This window comes from Periophthalmus magnuspinnatus, chromosome 24 (genome assembly GCF_009829125.3).
Source record: "Periophthalmus magnuspinnatus isolate fPerMag1 chromosome 24, fPerMag1.2.pri, whole genome shotgun sequence".
NCBI lineage: Eukaryota > Metazoa > Chordata > Actinopteri > Gobiiformes > Gobiidae > Periophthalmus > Periophthalmus magnuspinnatus.
In genome coordinates this window covers 13,197,300-13,216,113 of record NC_047149.1, presented here as the reverse complement: position 1 = coordinate 13,216,113, position 18,814 = coordinate 13,197,300, and the positions used below count along the sequence as shown (strand labels likewise).

The 18,814-nt window shown below is 40.7% G+C and overlaps 1 protein-coding gene across 2 annotated transcripts; it reads right to left on the bottom strand.

Moving 5' to 3' along the window:
• Nucleotides 1-1,767: 1,767 nt before the first annotated feature.
• On the bottom strand, nt 1,768-18,688 carry tulp4a (TUB like protein 4a). 2 transcript variants are annotated; one of them, XM_033991292.2, is made up of 14 exons: nt 18,537-18,688; nt 16,537-17,359; nt 10,676-10,804; nt 10,434-10,595; nt 10,150-10,330; nt 9,488-9,595; nt 9,260-9,423; nt 8,754-8,978; nt 8,450-8,684; nt 7,977-8,121; nt 7,605-7,776; nt 7,433-7,526; nt 4,168-7,337; nt 1,768-4,077 (listed from the first exon to the last, which is right to left on the bottom strand). In XM_033991292.2, the coding sequence occupies exons 2-14, from the start codon at nt 16,786-16,788 to the stop codon at nt 3,961-3,963; spliced, it is 5,154 nt and encodes a 1,717-aa protein (XP_033847183.1). In that variant the 5' UTR covers nt 16,789-17,359; nt 18,537-18,688; the 3' UTR covers nt 1,768-3,960. The 2 variants fall into 2 exon arrangements, with proteins under 2 accessions (XP_033847183.1, XP_033847185.1); XM_033991294.2 differs by having other exon boundaries at nt 7,605-7,749.
• Nucleotides 18,689-18,814: the final 126 nt, after the last annotated feature.

The window sequence follows — 18,814 nt, the reverse complement described above, 5'->3', positions numbered from 1 at the left end:
GTGGTAATAAATATTAAAGAGGTGAAAGAGTGGTAATAAGTATTAAAGAAGTTAAAGAGTGGTAATAAGTATTAAAGAAGTTAAAGAGTGGTAATAAATATTAAAGAGGTGAAAGAGTGGTAATAAGTATTAAAGAAGTTAAAGAGTGGTAATAAGTATTAAAGAGGTGAAAGAGTGGTAATAAGTATTAAAGAAGTGAAAGAGTGGTAATAAGTATTAAAGAAGTGAAAGAGTGGTAATAAGTATTAAAGAAGTTAAAGAGTGATAATAAGTATTAAAGAGGTGAAAGAGTGGTAAAATGTAATAGATTCATGGGTGCAAGGCAAAAATATTGCAGAGATGATTAGATCAGGCAATTCGTGTGTAATTTGAATTTTTATCTAAATGTGAAGCTTGGAACACTATCGGGAGCACAGTGACATACATACAAGGAAACTGATAAGCTATATATTGAAGCAAAAACGTAGTTTAGAATTTTATTTACTCAATTTAAATAAGATTAATTGTAATTAGTTAGTCGTATGTAATATTGGTATGGCAGCATACAAACATTGAATGGCTACGGAAGGGCGACCTACACTCATTAGCAGATAGGCCAGCACAGTCTACACAGTGAATGTTCTATCTTATACTTTTGCAGCCTATAAGTAGACCTGTACTTTTTTTTTTTTTTTTTTTTGACAAACATACTCTGGTAGGAGTTGAGGGACCAGGACATAACGGAACAAATTGTTTTATATTGTATACTACTGTAAATTGTATGGTTGATTATGTCCTATGACTGTATGCATCATTGTAATTTGTGTTAAGTAGTGTTTTGTTATTAAATCCCTTCGTAGGCTACATACATTTCAATTTTCAAATCAGGTGCAACTGTAGTTGGTCACTTCTAAATGCATTAGGGTGTGATACAAAGCCAATTAACATGCTTCGGATTGCTTAATAATTGTATGTAATTTTATGATTATTGGCATAAAGGTTGACCACTAATTGAGTCATGTTGATGGGGGGATTCAGCTTGGCCTACCCAAGTAGAAATGGGCCTACCTGTAAAATCGATCATCACGATATGGTGTTAAATCCTCTTTCAGCTCGTTGTAGACCTCTTGGACCTTTCTACAAAAATATTTAAACTCGGAGTACAACGGATTTTCCAACAACCCAGACGAGTAGTCGGTGTCCATAATTACAATGAGCGCCTGTAAAAATGGCGAAAAACAGGTGCAGAGCGGTCGCTGACCTTCAGAGGGAACTCAGCGTTGAAGCTGCATTGTTCCGTCGTCCAAATGAAAATGCAGGCGAGGCCGATTTATTTGTGTCGCTTTAGTTAAAAGATAAAAGCCGTGAAAATGGAAATAGAGGGTCGGGCGGAAGCACGAGCAGTCGAGCCATAGATCACGTGACCTCACTTCAGGACCACGGACAGTGAAAGAAATCTAGAAGTGATTTGTAATAATGCGTTTTGGCCATGGATAAAATAGATCAAATAACTCAACGTAATCTCGGCTGGTCAGTCTAACTGTTGAATAGTCTAAGTCTACATTGTTCCAGCCAATTATAGGCCAGATCTGCTATTTTATCTACATTTAAAAAATATAGTTTTAGTAGGCTTGTTATGGCGATATTAGATCTATATTTATAAACCTGCTCCACCCAGTGAGTTACGCTCAAGCCTAATATGGATTTTCATATTGAAGTCTATAAATCCAACAAAAGCTCACTGGTGAGTATTTAAAATACTAAATATGATAGGGCATTTCATTAGAGACAAGGACTTTTTATTGAAAAGATGTGTCACATACAGAATTAAAAAATCATTTATATGGCATGCCTGACTACTCATAAACATTCAGTCACCAGATCATTTTTTTCCAAGTGTTTTTGTCCTTAAATCTACAACTACAGGTAAGTACAAAGCACATCTTTTCCAAAGAAAAGGGGAAAAGCCAAAGCCTACAACATCTACAACTGGCCATCTCTGAAAAAGCAAAATTAAGTAAAGTCCAGAGGCATTCTGCAGCCAGTTTCTTTAACTTGGCCAGTTTTATTGTAGAACAAGGCTGTGATAACAGCCTTGTCCACACACTCATGTCATGAATGTTAACACTGATTTTGATTACTGACATACTTTGACTTAACAAACACTCCGACTATCTTACCATTACACTGAGTTAATTCATTCACATAGTTTTCATTCAATGAAAACATTACAAAAAACAAATCTGCTTCTCCTGACCTCGATCCCCAACGCTACATCAAATTCTGGGGTATATTATGACCAAGTTGAATAAACAAACCAATGTTTAGAAACAGCACAAAAAAGTCATAAATAAAAATGGACAGAACATTGACTGGGATGTTGAACTCAAACAATATCAGATGTGGTGAACTAAATATTGCACAAATAAAGATGTACTTTTCATGTCATGCTCAGGGTTGTTTTCTTTTAATAAAAATACAGCGGATATGCTTTGACCCTAGATTCTTAAACATGCATTTGAATGCTATATGGAAAAACCACAGTATAGGATTTTAAAATATGATTGGCAGCATAAGTTATAAACATCAAGTATCACTCTTCATTGTACGGCCAGTATTTTCTGTTCTTGTCTTGGGAAATTAATTTGGCACAAATATTAATCTCAACCATACAGCACTTTACTAAGTTGCAATGGGTCTGTTTCTTGGTAGTGTGCTGTGAATTCACCATGAATAGTATTACCTTCATCAACATTTGAATATTTAGTCAAAATAATTTCAGCGTAAATCTTTTTGAAACCAGTTAAACAATATACCAGGCTTAATGCCACACAGTAGACACAGTGAGAATGTTGTAAACAGCCTGTTGTCACCTACATCTCATTTATGATTCACTGATATGTATTTACATAAGTTCTGAAACAGTATGAAATGGCATAGGTAAAATATAGAAAAATATTTTCCTGTACCTTGTTACATGTAATGTTTGGGCTTCAAGTGCAGGGACATCCCCCAACTACACAATCACTTCACAGAAGTGACAGCAGGTGACAAAAACTTCAGAGGTTAATATGTTGACAACAGGCCATGGCGACTTGTGCTCACATCACCATGTGCTGATCTACTACTCAGGACAGGATGTACACGTCAAAGCTTTCTGCAGCTGTTACAACCTGAATACTCCTGAATCACACAGAAATTTAAACATCAGAGAATAGTCTCCCAAATAAATGTAGATGACGTTAAAACATGATATTGCAAGGGTGGGAGATCGCAAATAAACAATAATGTTAAAGCTAAAATGAGTAAACAACTGTACATATTTTCTGGTAAGATAATTTCCTTCAAAGTCAGAGGAAAATAAACTGAAATATTCAATATTATAGCCACCGAAAATAAAAATAGAGGTGTGAATATAGCAGTACTAAATTATGCATATGTCCTGACCTCTGCAGCAGTTCCTACGATAGTGACAAAGGAATGGCAGGGAGCACCAGCTTACCCTCTCAACCCACCAGCAGATCTGGTCATGTAATGAAATTGTGAAGGCAAAATCAGCATGATTACATAAGTGATGTTTTTTTTTTTCCATTGAATGTTTATACAGCAATTGATTTCAGTGCACAGTGGTACCTGTGCACTCTGAAAGAAACAGCTTGCATCTCCATAGGATGGTTTTCAAGTATCACTGCTGCTTTTTAGACAAACGACTGGCTGGCAGTTTTTCTCTATGTAAACTACTTCTACTTAAAGCAACATCTGTTGCATGATCATCACCAAAGCTCAGTCCTTTGACCCGTCGTGTGCTGCAAAGGTCTACAGAGGGCAAATGCCAGCTCTAGTGGCAGCTTTGAGTAGTGCAGCATGATTGTATCTTTCTACAACAAGGGCTGAATTCTCCAACAGATATTATAGTCACATGGAACAACTCTGCCCTTAGGTCATTAATTCCTAAAAAAAAACACAGAGTACGTATCAATATTATTTGAGGCGTTGAGTAACATTGGCCAAAGCCACAGCAAAGGCTTGCACCGCTGAGAAGGGATACTGAAAGTCCAAGATGTAAGCATTGCCATCAATGCGGCCAAACTGCATCACCTGCAAAAAAAACAAAAAAAACAACCCATAATATTAAAACACATATATTAATATATCATTCTGATTGGCATTACTCAACAGACTTCCTACCTGTCTGCCCTCCAGTTCAATTTGAAAGTTTTTAGCTGACTCCTGAGTGACCCGTCCTCCGAAGTCCAGCTGGTAAACCTGTGTGGCCTCATTCCACAGTGGCTGCTTGTTGGCCATAACATACACAAAGCCCTGGCTTCCAAAACCTCGGTCCTCCTTTTCATTGGCCTTTCGACACTTGATCTCATCTAGTTCTGTTGCAGCCCGCAGGTTTCTTTTACTTTTCCAGCCTTTCTTACCACTTTGGCACTGATTGAGCAACTCATCCCCACTGATGAACAGCTCTGGCTCGCTCTCAGAACTGTCCTGAAACTCACTATTGGCTGTGGCTTTACTCAGTTTTTTAGCTTTTAGCTGTTCCTTTGGGCCTTTCAATTTCTTTTTGTCTCTTCCTCCAAGTCTTGGGCTCGAAATGAGGGAGTTGAAATCACCCAAAGCTCTTCCTTCTTTCTTGGATTTATTGCCTTCAGCCAGAGGCATGTTGCCCTCCTCTACTCTGCCCTCTGCTCTTTTGCGGCTCTTTTTACTAATTTTCTCAGAGCGCTGTGGCACAGGGCTCTCTGTTAAAGACAAAACCTCCTGAAAGCCCTCCCCAGAATCTGCCATAGGCTCTGGCAACTCTGTAGGTGGGGGTGGGGGTGGAGGCGGAGGTGGGGGTGGGGGAGGAGGAGGAGGTGAAATGGCCGTTTTCTCTGCTGTTAGGTGGGAGGCTTTGGGAGGAAGTGGCACTGCGGGACTGGGAATAGGAGGGCATGGGTTGTAAGTTCCCCATGGAGTGTGAAGTGCAATAGGGGGAATGATGGCACCTCCTCCTGGATACATGGGAGGGAGAGGACAGCAGGCCAGGTTGGCCAGGTTTGCAGAGTAACCTGGAGGCAGGACAAGTGTGGCATCCTGTTGAGAGAAGGGTAATGGAACTACCATTTCCTTTGGAGAGGAGCAGGGCCGAGGGGATGCTGGCATGGTTTGGAGCGGGGTGCCCGAGTAAGCAGTAGCAGGGTACTGCAGGGAGATCTGGTAACCTGCAGCAGCTGCAGCAGCTTGAAATGAAGCAGCGTTGGGGCTAGTGGGGGACTTTGGAGAAAGAACAAAAGGCATTCGAGAAACATCTAAATGCTGACCTGGGCTGAGGATAAGTGGTGGTGGTTTGTGTGAGCCTGAGGGGCCAGGAGTGTTTAGAGTCACTGTTCGTTCCTGAGGAACCCACACCTCCTCTGTACCAGTGGGATCCCACTGATATGGAGGAGGGCGTTTGACAACCAAGCCTGGGGCCTCATTTCCTCCTAAAGTCAAATGCCTCAGGGACTGGTTCAATGTCTCGTCCTCAGAAAAAGCTGAGTTCACGTAGTCTGCCCTATCTCTACTGTCGGTCCGTGCTCCTCCTGCAGCAGACACAGAGCCTTCGAGAGAACTCAGTAGGCTGTACGAGGATTGGGATGACAGAGGAGTAGCACTGTTCGAGTGAACTATCACTGTGCTATGTGGAGCCCCAGTCCCAGGAGGAAAGTCCTGTCTGATAATAGTTCCTCCAGCTATACCATTGGCACTACCCAAGGCAGAACCTGCAACACTGGAGCCACTGCTACACTGACTGCAGGTGTACAAGGCTGTTGGCACCCTCTGCTGAATAGAAGCTGCTAGTGCATTACTGTTTTTTGTCTTAGGCGGCAGTGGTCTTGGTGGTTCCAGCATCTGGGAAACCTTAAGTGTAGCCTCTCTGCTGTTTCGCCTCAGAGTGGCGTGAATTACATTGCTGTCAAGCCTTAATCCAGTGGTTCGGCCAGCCACATTGCTCTGATTGGAGGAGTCAGGGTAAGGTGGAGGGTCTCCACTAGGTATAGAATAGCGAGGTGCTGTGAGTCTGTTGAGGGTGGCAGATGCGTATGGCATCTGTAGCTTCTTGCTCTCTGCTGTAGATGAAGAAGAGGATGAAGAGGTGACCCTGAGTGTGGCTGAGCTGCCGGGGCCCTGCAATGCATACACATTCTGGTTACACACAAGACGGGTCCGTGGACGACAGACCTCCTCCACATTCCCACTACTGTCAAATGTTGTGATTCTCTCATAGCCAAGGGGTGTGGGGTACTGAGAAGGAGGCTGGCTTGGAGGATATAGTTGGAACTCTCCCTTTTTGAGACACAGATCCCCGGGGGGAGGGGTCCCACTGGGACCAGGTCCAGTGTTGGAGGTAGCAGTCGAGGCCACAGCTGCGGTCCCGGGATAGGGTGGTGGAGGGTTCATTTTACTTAGCTCAAGAGGAGCACTAAACACCACTGTGTCAGCCTCTGCCAACTGTGAACCAGAGCGAGTAGTCTTTATTTTCAACAAATGTTCATGTTCACTTCCTACAGAACGATCAGCTAGATCTGCTGCAGAATGAGGGATTTGGATATGCAAAGCCCCTGGATGAAGCAGGGAGGCGGCTGATCCAGGGAGTTGTCCAGGCAGGGGTGATGGGACAGGGATCTGAATTTGAAGAGGCTGTTGGAACTGCTGGAGCTGATGGTGCTGCGATGGCAGGGCCTGGTGTGTTGGTGGGTGCTGTGGTGGGTGCTGTTGTGGCAGGGCCTGGTGCTGGATCTGGTGCATATGCTGAAGCTGCAGATGTTGGAACTGTTGCTGTTGGAGCATCTGCTGCAGCTGCTGGTGCTGCAGGAGCTGCTGCTGGTGGTGACTGGGCTGTGACTGCTGTGTGCTGTTGGACAGAGGGGGTCCCATCATGAGCCGGCTCATGTCCAGTCCACCAAAAATCACCTGCCCTGGGTTTGAGTACCGGTTAGGAACTGTGTACTGGGCTGTGAGCATATTGTCCTGGCTTTGGTCTGACCCACCAGCAGCAGCCCCCACTGGGCTAACAGTTGGATTGGTGAGAACATCTAACTGGACGTTTTGATTAGCAAGAAGTGACTGGACAAGACCAATGCTTTGAGCGGGGGACATGGCCTGGGCAGGACTATGAATGGGGGCAATAGGAATGTTCACAGTACAAGGAGGGTTATCATCCGCCCCACCAGTGGGGCCTGTGACGGGTAGGTCATCTTCATCCTCACTGAAGACATTAGGACTGAAAACGGGCATATTGATATAGTCTATGGAAATCTTCCGCACTTCAGGAAGGTAGATGGTCATTTGCCTGGGCTGCAAATGAAGAAGGCTTGTTTTGTAGATAACTGAAAAGCAAATAAATTGTTACATTAATGTTTGACACACATCTATATATAATTATATATAAATAATAAACACAAATGATATGTAAGGTGTTTACCTGCACCAAGGTTGGTTGGCAAGAATGCAGCTAAACCCACAATTTTAAATTTAGTTCCCCAGATATTTGATGTGACCTGAGCAAGGTAGTTTTGCTAAAAGACAAAAATCACAAGTAGATTAAGAAAGAAGTAATTTAATAACCACACTCACTGTTTAATTCAGACCATTACCTGCACAATGTCATCAAGAGGAAACTCTCGGCGTGTTAAACTAGGTGACCCAATTGAAGGCTTTCGTATTGGTAACCGTGGAGACCTGGAGATTTCCTGTGTAGTGCGAGAGAGTTTGGGCGATTTTCTAGGATCTATGTTGATTCTGTTGGTAAAGGGACAAACTAAGTCTCTACAGAGAAGGTAGCACATAGAAAATAAAGTTTAGGCATGCAATGAATGAACAACACAACAGTAGTGAGTGAAGTGAAGCAGAACTAGCAGATACAAATCAACCATGCACAACGTAAATGTAAAAACACATTCAATTTAATTAAATAGCTTTCATTTGCAGCTGTTACAAACACATACAGCACAGAAGTCTTTGTTTACCTTGGTAGCTTGGGGGATTTACTACCCCTGGATATTTTTGGGGATTTCTTTCCAACCCAATCATCACTCAGTTCAATATCACTGGAGTCAGAACAATTGCAGCTGTCAATCATTGCCGATATTAAACTGTTGCCATATATTTCATCTAAGAAAAAGAGGTAGAAATACATTTTAAACATATAAGTAACACAATACATACAGATTAAGACTTTTTCCCAACATGTACAAAATACAAGGAAACCTCCTGCTTTGGCTTAGGTTAAACTAATTTACTTGGGAATAGACTAGAATCATTTGTCAGTGTACAGTAAGAGACTATGATTTATGAGAAGCCCTGGAGCCTTCAGAACCAGCATTAAGCCATTTCTAATTAACAAAGGCTAGTGTGCCCTATTCCAGTCTAATTTGGTGGTGAACATGGATCAATCAAACTGTTTAGAGCCAAAGTTACACATTTTGAAGTATTTTCTAACCTGTTTTTCCATCTGTTTTTGGGTCCATGATGACAAACTCTGGTCGTAGTTTACTTATTCGCCGACCTTTGAGGATTGGTACTAAGCCACCAAGGTATTCGAGGTACAGGGTGTAACAGGGTCCCCCCACCTCAGGATTATCTTCCGTACGCTTCATTGTACAGTGTAGCCGTTCATTTCCGGATGTTGGGTAGCTCACAAAATCCCGCATGTTATTAGGATCTGGGATGGGAGGCTATAAAACAGAGCATTTCTTAGGCATGTTAAGAATGCTACAGAGTTTAACAATAGCTGTTTGAGTTACTTTTATGGTGGGGACGAAAGCGGTGGTGACATATGAACAAAGACGAGAGGGCATGGTGAGCTTGGCCACATCCTTTTCTTCCTTGACTGCTGAGGCGATCCCTTGCTGGCAAAGAAGCTGCAGGCTGGCTACCCGATGTTCCACTCGTACAACATAGAGCGCAGGGCCACATGCTAGGAAAAGGCGGGAGTCCTTGTGTCCCCAGCACAATGTAGTGATAGGGCGCTACATAGAGTTACAGTAAGGATAAGCTGAAGTTACCAAATTAACTCTTTCTATTAGCAGTAGTAATTTATTATCTCAGAGTTTTTGCTAGTAGTATACAGTATATTGTGTTTTTTTAAACACCGTGTGTAATATATAATGATGCTGAAAGTGCTTATAACAGGTTTGGCTAAAAATTTCATTATCGAAAACCTGCAATATGCCCTTTAACACATACAACTGTTTATTTCTATATAATCTAACAGTACTCTGTGAACTCGTCTATATGCAGTGTTCATTACCTGCGCAGGTGTTTCCAGTGTGTAGATGTGTTCGCCTCGAACATTGTAAAACTTTACCACAGCATTTTTTATGGCAGCCGGACAGGAGTCGGGGGACATAAGGGTTCTTTCCATACCTGCCACTGCCAGCAGGTCTCCCTGGGAGCACCATTGGACAACCACATCTACAAAACAAGAGCTTTGTAATGCACGAATGGACACTTTAAAAGAATTGAACAAGATACATACCTTTCAAACCGGTGTGAATGAGGGTGGGAGAGAGGTCATCGTAGTTGTTCATCAAGCTGATGTCTCCAGAGCTGAAGCTGACTGTCAGCAGAGGTTTTTGGCTGTGAACTAACAAGACAAACTGGAATGTGTTAATAACAGGTTAATTTATTATTATAGTTAATAATCCAGACAGGCTAGTTGCAATGGCAGAGGTTGATTTTGTGCTAATAACATTTGTAATTTAGAAATTAAAAAAAAAAAACCCAATAGATCACAAGCGGCAGGTGCAGGAAGAAGAGGTGATTTTTCTAATCAAGACTTTCCTTCTTTCTGAGTCACCCAATTACCAAAGACTTGTTCATTTAGAGCATGAGAACAAAACCAGTTTCTTCTTAGACCAACATCTTTTCATCTTTAACATAAGACCAAGGAAAAATGAAGCAATAACAAATCAAGCCAATGCAGTTATTGTTCATGTGCATAACATTATTGTTTTTAGAGTACTTTTTGTAGTTTAAATAAATACTGGTAAGTGAATGACCTTAATGACCTGAATGTAATGAATCAATCAAGGTATGAGTCCTTACCTTGAGCTCAATGATGGAACAAAGCCATATGCATGTTGTAAAAGGGATGCAGAGTCCTGTATAATATACCATGAGAGTGTTTTGGCAGTGTACCTTGTGGTGGGGAGTAGTCATCCGAGTCTGTGTCGCTCTCACTGCTGTCCCCCACGAGGAAGCTGGGGTAGTTCCAGGACATGCTGACTATGCCATCCGACTCATGCAGCAGAATATGTGCCAGCATTCGCCCATGACAGTCCATGACTATCACCTGCCCATCAGCAGTACCAAACAGCACCTAAAAACCCATATGAAAGGGTTAGGAGAAGTTAGACATTTGAAAAGCATTTAAAACTAAACTAAATAATATACTGTAACCAAATCAGATTAGTTTATGTCACCTGCTGGTCATCAGGTGTCCAGATGCCACAGGTGATCTGGCTTTCCAAGTTGATCTCTGAGGACCAGTGTCTCTGTCCACTGACTGAGCCCACAAGGACAAAGCCGTCACGGTACGAGATGAGAGCCTGGGTGCCATCGTGGGACCACGTGAAATCGCTCACCTACAAACATCAAATGCAGCCATTCAAGTGGCAAAAAGGGAATGGATTTGGTAAGAACTAAAAGCTTTGTTTTTTTGTACCTGGGCCCCACGATCATTAACCAGCTCTACTGACCAGCGGCCCTCATACTGGATCCAAACAAAGATGCCTCCATCTGTGTCACAGGTGGCTAACTTCTGAAAGGGCTCGTTCCATCTCACCAGTACCACCTGAAAATCATAATGGTTAAATCAATGGTCACTCGCCAATCTGGGCAATTATGTTCAAGGCGTGTAGAATGATCCACATTATGGTATTAAATATTCCATTTATTCAATTACAGGTTATTGCTAAAAAAGGGGAAAAAAAGCATGTATTCTTGCTGTGAGCCGTAACAGACAAGTCTAAAGCCATTTTGTGGAACATTTAGGAGAAAAAGAATATTTTTTCTTTCTGTAAAAATCTCTCCTTCAGAGAGGCACATGGTGACACTGGCCACTTTTCGCATGACATTCACCATAATATACTGTGACTTCACAAAGTGTCTGTGTAATTTGTCGGTTGTCCGGGCCTGATCTATAGTAAAAGCTAAAGTTAAATCTGTCAACTGGAGAAAAAGTTGTAGGAGTGAAGAGATTTCGCTGCTCATCCAAGCTGCTTCTTCACTTCTGGTCAGATTGCTGGTGAACACTGCCTTACATCTATCTGCAGGGAGGAGCTAACTACACTGAAACTGTAAACAGCTATTGTTTACAGTTTCATCTTAAATGGACCTACATTCAGTCTTAATGGGCCTAATGGCTTGTTCTATTGTTTTCTTTGTTTCCTTTGTTTGCTTTGAGCCTAAGGATGGAGTTATATATTGGGGGCCGGTGATGTCGAAGGCTCCCATTCCTGTTCAAGATTGTCTTTCCTAACAAAAATCGCTTCTTTGACTCCCCTCTCAAACCAGTTCTTTACCTCAACAAAGGAGTGGTTAGTGGTTTTGAGACTTTTTGCCCAGTTGACAGATTTAACTTGGGCTTTTACTTTCACAAAATAAAACTGTGAAGCTGACAAGATAACCACTAAATACGGACGTCTCAACAGGAAGTATGATGTCTCATTAACCAGTAGTTGTTATTTACACAACAGAGGAACACCTTACATTACTTTTTGCCACCCTCCTGGGGACTTAGAGTCACACCCTGATATGCATGTGTCTGCTCTGCTGTGGCGTGACTTAGCCTTTTCCCAGAAGAATAATCCTAAGAATCAAGCATCTCCGGTCTGCAGTCTCAGTGTGTGGCGCACGTGTGCTGTACATGCCCAGATGCACAACACTGGGCAGGTTTTAGTGAGCTTAGACAGTGAGTGGGACATAAAAAGCAGTACTATCCCTTTCCCCAACCAACCATAAACAGAGCTCTTCATGAAAATTGAAAGTAGATGCTATTGCAGTTTCACAATTACAGATTAATACTTCATTAACGCAATTTTATGCAATGCAGTTTCACAAATCAGCACATAGAAATGGCATTGAACATGAACAATAAAGGTCTTCAGTGGTAGATGCATACACTTTGCATATCAAAAGAAAAAAAGGAAAAAATATCATTTAACATATCCCTAAAATATCTGGCGTTAAAAAGCAATAACAAAATGAGCTATAACAAAACGAGCTTTTAACCCATACACCTTTTTTAAAGTTCCACTTAGGAATAGGAATGAGCTTTAGGAGCAGAGTCTTGCCTGTGTGGACATTTACCCGGAGCTCCATGAAGATGAAAATAATGTGTATGTGAGTAAATATAGCAGCCTGTGAAGATTAGAGTGAGCTGTGCAAGTCGTGTGAAAAACAGCTCTGAGTGACGCAGCAGAACTGGGATCAGACCTCACATGGAGACAGAGGATCAGGAGCTGCAGGACACCTAAGGGTCACAGCTGAGTATTACGTGCACCAAAGCAGACCAGGACCAGTGCTTCTCTAAGGCGAATCACTAAATTTCAAAAGGACTTGTGGTGCCTATCCATAAACAATCACTCTTTCTTTTGCTTGTGTCAGTAACAGAATACATCAACGTTAAGTACCCATCTCCAGAATCTAAAGCTTGGTCAGGACTACTTCAGAATTTACGAATTTACCTATTGTGCATGTTTTGAGATGATGCAAACTCCACAAAGAAAGCCCTGGACAGGTAGAACCTTGCTGTGAAGCGAGAGTGCTAACAAACCAAACTCCTTTTAGATGCTGTACCAACGAGCCTCAAGACAAGAGTGCATTTCTAGAAAAGCATGTCTCTCTGTGGTTCTTCGAGGAATTTCACAATAACAGTTTTGTCTTATGATTATTATATTATTGATATATTATTGACACCATGACCAAACAACAGTTAACCAATTACTTTCATTGGCATGGTGTGATAGATTAACTATCCTTAATGTGAGAAAAAGAAATAAAACTTGAATGAATGAGTTAATGTGATATAAACAAAAAGATATAATAAGGCAATAAACAAGGGCAAGGGAATGCGTGCAGTGCTTACATCCCCTCTGCCTACAGGAATGGATTAAGGGCTAATGCTAGGGATGTGTAACAGGGATTTTTTGCTTCTAAAGTACTTAATTTTATTTCTTCTGATTATGTGTTGACCGGTATAATTGTGATTATCAGTTAATGGATTAATCTTGACATCCCTACCTTCTGCTACGGTTAGTGTAGCTCTGGGACATTTAGAGCGGCACTGAGCCAAGCAGTTTAACTGAATCTACCAAATCAAATAAAGGGACAGCTTTGGGTTGCGTTGGAGTCAGCGAAAGTGAACAGGCCCAATAGTGAGGCAGAACAGAACACTGTGTATGCTGTGCCTCAACCACCTTGTAAAATCAGTTACTGGACCAAGCTGAAACAAAGACAATACTTGTAGGCCAAAGCGGTTGGAGTCGATTTACCATTACTTCAGACATGAACCCAATCTGCAAAAGTGCTGTGTTGTTCAAATATAAAAAGGAGAGTAGCCCAACTGTGATGTGATTTGCAATGTCAGAGAACGGGCATTGGGACAAGACCTGCAAGGGAGGAGGACTTTAGTGACTTTGGAGAAAGCAAGTGATTCATTTCGACATCAATATTAATAGCTAACAGTAGCAAACAGTACAATATATTCTTGGGTGTCACACAAAAGCTCAAAGGTGATAATCCTCAAAGGTAGGGAATCGGAATGAGACCCAATTCCCAAAAGATGACACACGAGACTGGGTCCAGAAGAGCAGGACAACACGAGTTTTTATAATTACATTGTGCTGTTCAGTTCTTGGTTTTGGGCTCACTTTTTTGCCATTGCAGGACTGCTTTATTGAACCGTGGCTTCTCAAGAAGTGATGGTTACTCTTTTCTGTCCAAGCCAAAATGTCTCACAAGCTCATTCTGCACAACCTTGTGGCAATTTTATCTTGCGAGCTCTCGTGGCACATCCCCCCTGGCCTGTTTTTTTCCCAATATGCATGTCTCTAAATTACAATATAAATAAACATATCAGACTCTTCTACGATTGTTAAGAACATAAGCAAACAAGAATACCTGGATCAGAAGAAGCCACCAGGTACTGGGTATTATGCAACATGTCCACACAGAGTAAGGATTAGGAGAGATAAGCCATGTCTCCAAAGCACATTGAGTGAGACCAGTTTAATGCAGACAAGTGTTTATATATGCTTTAGTTTTAAGACGGTTTGCAATGTCAACAGGTCACACAAGACAAGAGAATCTGAAACAATACCTCAGAAATTAGTATTGAAATTGAGTTTGAAATGCTGGTATCCGTGACAACACTAAGGAATAGACTTGATACTCAATATCAATAACAGGATGATAAAAAAAAAACACTCTTTAGACAATAGAATGTGATTTTCAAATAATAAATTAAATAAGTACTTTCTTTTATATTACCATGTGGTGTTACATCTATGTATCCCTTCAATCATCCAGGTAGGTTCAATAGTGGTCCATGGGCGTATACTAGTCTATGTGGTTTTATACTAGCTCTGATGTAGCTCAAGATAATTCTAAAACTATTCATTTTTGCCCTCAAACGAGTATGTATGAGTTTTGATACTAGTTTCAGTCCTGATTAGCATCGGGTTTTTGTTACTTCTAACACCCTTATCAGAAATGTGCTAAAAGTGGCTCTAGATATTGTAGGTTAGGTTCAAATAGCGCACACAACATGATTGTTTGTTATAACATACAGTACAGTACATACAGAAACAATACAAATGCAACATTATTCCATTGTTTGGAAAATGGTTTCAGTTTTATTTCAATATATACTTTTTTTAAATAGTTCTTATTACAGATTCCAATTTTGCATATCTCCAAAACAACAATTGTAATATTGTATATTTATTGATATACCTCCCATCTTTATCTATATTGCTCATGCCCAATTGCAGAATTTAAAATGCCCTAAGCAAATGTCTAAGTCTGAATCATGTTTCAAGAAGTTTGGGAAATACTGAATTTTTCTAACAAGCACTGTCATTAAATTTGCAATTTATGTCCATGCTCATCCAGGAGATTTAACAAAAATTAAAAGAGAGAGAGAAGATGTAACCATTCATTGTGATTTTAGCTCTACTCCAAAACTACAGGCCTGAAATCAGAATAAATAAATAGATTTAACAGTTCTTCCCTCCCTTATTTTTAATTTTACAATGAGTAGCTCAGACACAATTAAGCTAATATGTAGAGCAGAGAAAGAGGGCAGGGCAAAGTGGGTCCTGGGTTTACCTCTCTTAAGTAATAGGTCTCTAGACAATTTGTCTTAGCAGAGACTCTGGGTGCAGTCACAAAGATGCAAACATGATGTGATAACATAAAACACATCATAGAAGCCCAAATAAATTGTACACTGTTGAGACCCATCACACTGTCCATTTATGTTTGAGTTATAATCAGTGCATTATTGCTATTTATATAAGACCTGTACCTTACTTTTTTTTTTTTTTTTTTTTTACAAATATTTTATTCAGAAATGTTACAGCATAAGAACTAAATTGTAACATCGTGTGGGCTCAAGCAACAATTTTTCCAAAGCCTGTGCTGTAGAAAAGATATTTCTATCCATATGTGTAAAGCAGACACTAGTGTTAAACATTCAGCACATTTTGAGGATGAGTGGACTCAAAATGACTGCCTGTATACTTTCTTTCAGTGTCTAAAAGTATGTTTTTAGGAATACCACAAACAATGTTTAACATTTGTTTTCACCCAATAAACTACAATTTGGCTGATGATTGCAGCATATATAATTACACTTTAATTACAAATACAACAAACCCAAACACAATAAAAAACTCTCTGAAGTAAAATACTGAATGTTTAGAGAACCAAAATGTGTTCATGATGAATTGTTCTTCATTTGTCTGACAATGTGGCGCTTTCCCTTGCAATTATGTGTTTACCTGGTACAGGGGTATTAGCCACAGCTGCTAATGCAGGCTACAGAACAGCTTTTCATTATCTTAGAGGATGAACAGGTAACCTACACACCAACCCCTAAAAGAATGGGATAGTACTATATAATGTATAACTAGGCTATACTTGAGAATAAATTAAATATCAACACACATATACATACATACTTACATATATAAATACATACACATGTACATGTCTGTGTAATCCCTCTGTCATATGCAAATCAAATATTATATATGCATGTATACATGCACACACATAAACATATATACATACATACATATACATGTGTATATGCGTATGTATATAAAGTAAGGCATGTGTGTGTGTGTGTGTATATATATATATATATATATATATATATATATATATATATATATATATATATATATATACATACTGACCAACATCTATAATTCCTGGGTGTGACGAGTGAAATATATCAAAAGCCGTACAAATATAGAGAATTTCTTTTAAATGTAGGATACCATATAGTGTTCTCACCTCACTGTTATGGCCTCGGAGGTTGAAGTTCACCCTCTGTGGCGTGGGCCGGTCCCGTCTGCAGTGGCTGGATGTGAACGTGACACCCACCACTCCTCTGCCGTTCCCTGTGGCCAGCCAGCCCTCTTCGTAGTAGCGCTTCCTGCACACGGGTTTCTCCTTCTCGCTCTTGGGTACTCGACCTTTCCAGGACAGACATAGGATGTTGGAGTCGCTGCACAGGACTGGGCCATGCTCCACAGCAGCGAACATCCTTGCAGCTCTCTGGTTCCCCCTCTGAACAAAAATACTCTGGTCGTGGTTTGTGGAGATCGGAGACTAGGAGTGCCTCTCTTCAACTAAGGTTACCGTTTCAGTATCTGGGCTTAAATAAGTGTGCATAGTACAAGCATCTTTGCAGCACTTTTGATGAGGATTTATAAAAAAAAGATTGAAAAAGTCAGCATAACTAGGCAAGAATAAAAGGCACTCAAGTCATTGTGATCCAATATAGACATTAGATTGATGCTGTCTCAAATACAAGGCCCCAGATGTGTTACCAATATGCTGTGCCAGATTGCTTACTCGTGTTAATGTATAAAAAATAACCATCCATATGAAAACAAATCCAGTAATTACTCCAAAATGTGCCCAGTGCTTCCAGTAGAATGTAGTCACATATCACAGAGTTCAGTGACTCATGTGTGCGATGCGTCCTGTCCACACCAAGGCGACACAGTGGAGGAGGAGCGGGGACTCCTCTCCATCAGCTGTGAGCTTCTCCCAGCAACGTCATCATGTCACCAGAGTGCCTTCTCACCTGCCTGAGGGATCCCATGGAGGACTGCTGCATTCACCAAAGAACACAAGGTTAAAACAGATAGAGTTATTTAAACATGTTTTAACTTTCAAATTCACAGCTTATTCTGTAAAACACTTTGAAATACCTTGTGTACGAATTGTGCTATACAAATGTGCATTGCAAATATGCAGTGCATTGTCTAAAATTCTGAGCAATAGCCATTAAACGCTGATTTTCATATATAATATAAAAAATAAATAATACTTGACAAGTGCTTGGATAGGCATCAGTTCGTAAATGTGATAAAGCACTTTTCTAACCACCCACGCAATCATTTAAATATTAATGATTTTGCCTAAATTTACTCATGAATCCCACAGAAATGAAACGATTCCTGCAGATTATTTCTAAACATATGTTAGGGTTGTTAATAATATGCGGAATAGGTTATAATTAGATGAAAAAAAAAAAATAATAATAATAATAATAACAATGCTGGGGAAAAACAAATATTACATATAAACATATTTTATTTCAGTAGTGTTCAGGATTGTTATATGCTAAAGATCAATTGAATCAGATACATTAATTTGCATTTAACATTACTCTGACAGTTGTCAATCTTGCAAATTTCAGTACAGTCCAATGCCTATGGACTATTACACAGGTATGACAGCACTAGTGCGACCATAATAACATACCCCATCATGACATCCACAAACCTTTGCGTTTTATTGCCAACATAAACCACTGACTGATGCTGGCCCTGGTGGAAAAAAGCTAGCTAGCCAAAGAGAAATCCAAACAAAAATGTGCGCTGTCCCGATTGCTTTCTATAAAAGATGTGATGGTAAAATAACAAAGTAACCATCGTAGGATCGTGACTAAGTGACATTCTGAGAGACACAAATACCACGGGCTGATCGTCTAGACTTTCAAGAAGGGAGAAGAGTCAAAGCTAACTGGCTAACACTTCGCGAAGGCTAACTGCGAATGGAGCACCATCACCGGAGACGGTCCAGTCCATCAGCCGCTGCCGCTTAGTGCTACAGGCTAACAGTAGCTCTGTGTTTATCCGATACAATGTTCAGCTTCATTATTCACAATGTAGGTATACCATATACACCAAGTCCTATTTAGTTACAAGATAGATATGTTGTTAGTTTGCCTCTATTGACAGTGAAAGCAGAGGATCCCCGGGAGCCGTGGAAAGGCTTACCTCGCCTGTGTTGTGTTTATGCTCGTCTTCCCTGCAGGCTGCTCGCTTCTCTCCTCCGCTGCCTGCCTGGCTCTGTCCTAGCTCCTGGCTCTTGCTCCGGTCCTCCCAGAGACACAGATCCGACCAGTGACAGGGCCGCAGCTGACTCACGTGATGCACATGTGATTCAATTAGCCTCGTACAGATCATGGATCTATAACAGAGGTGTGTAGGGTACTAGAAATCTTCGTAACAACAAAGGTGACGCCACTAAATAATCACCACAGAATATCAAATGG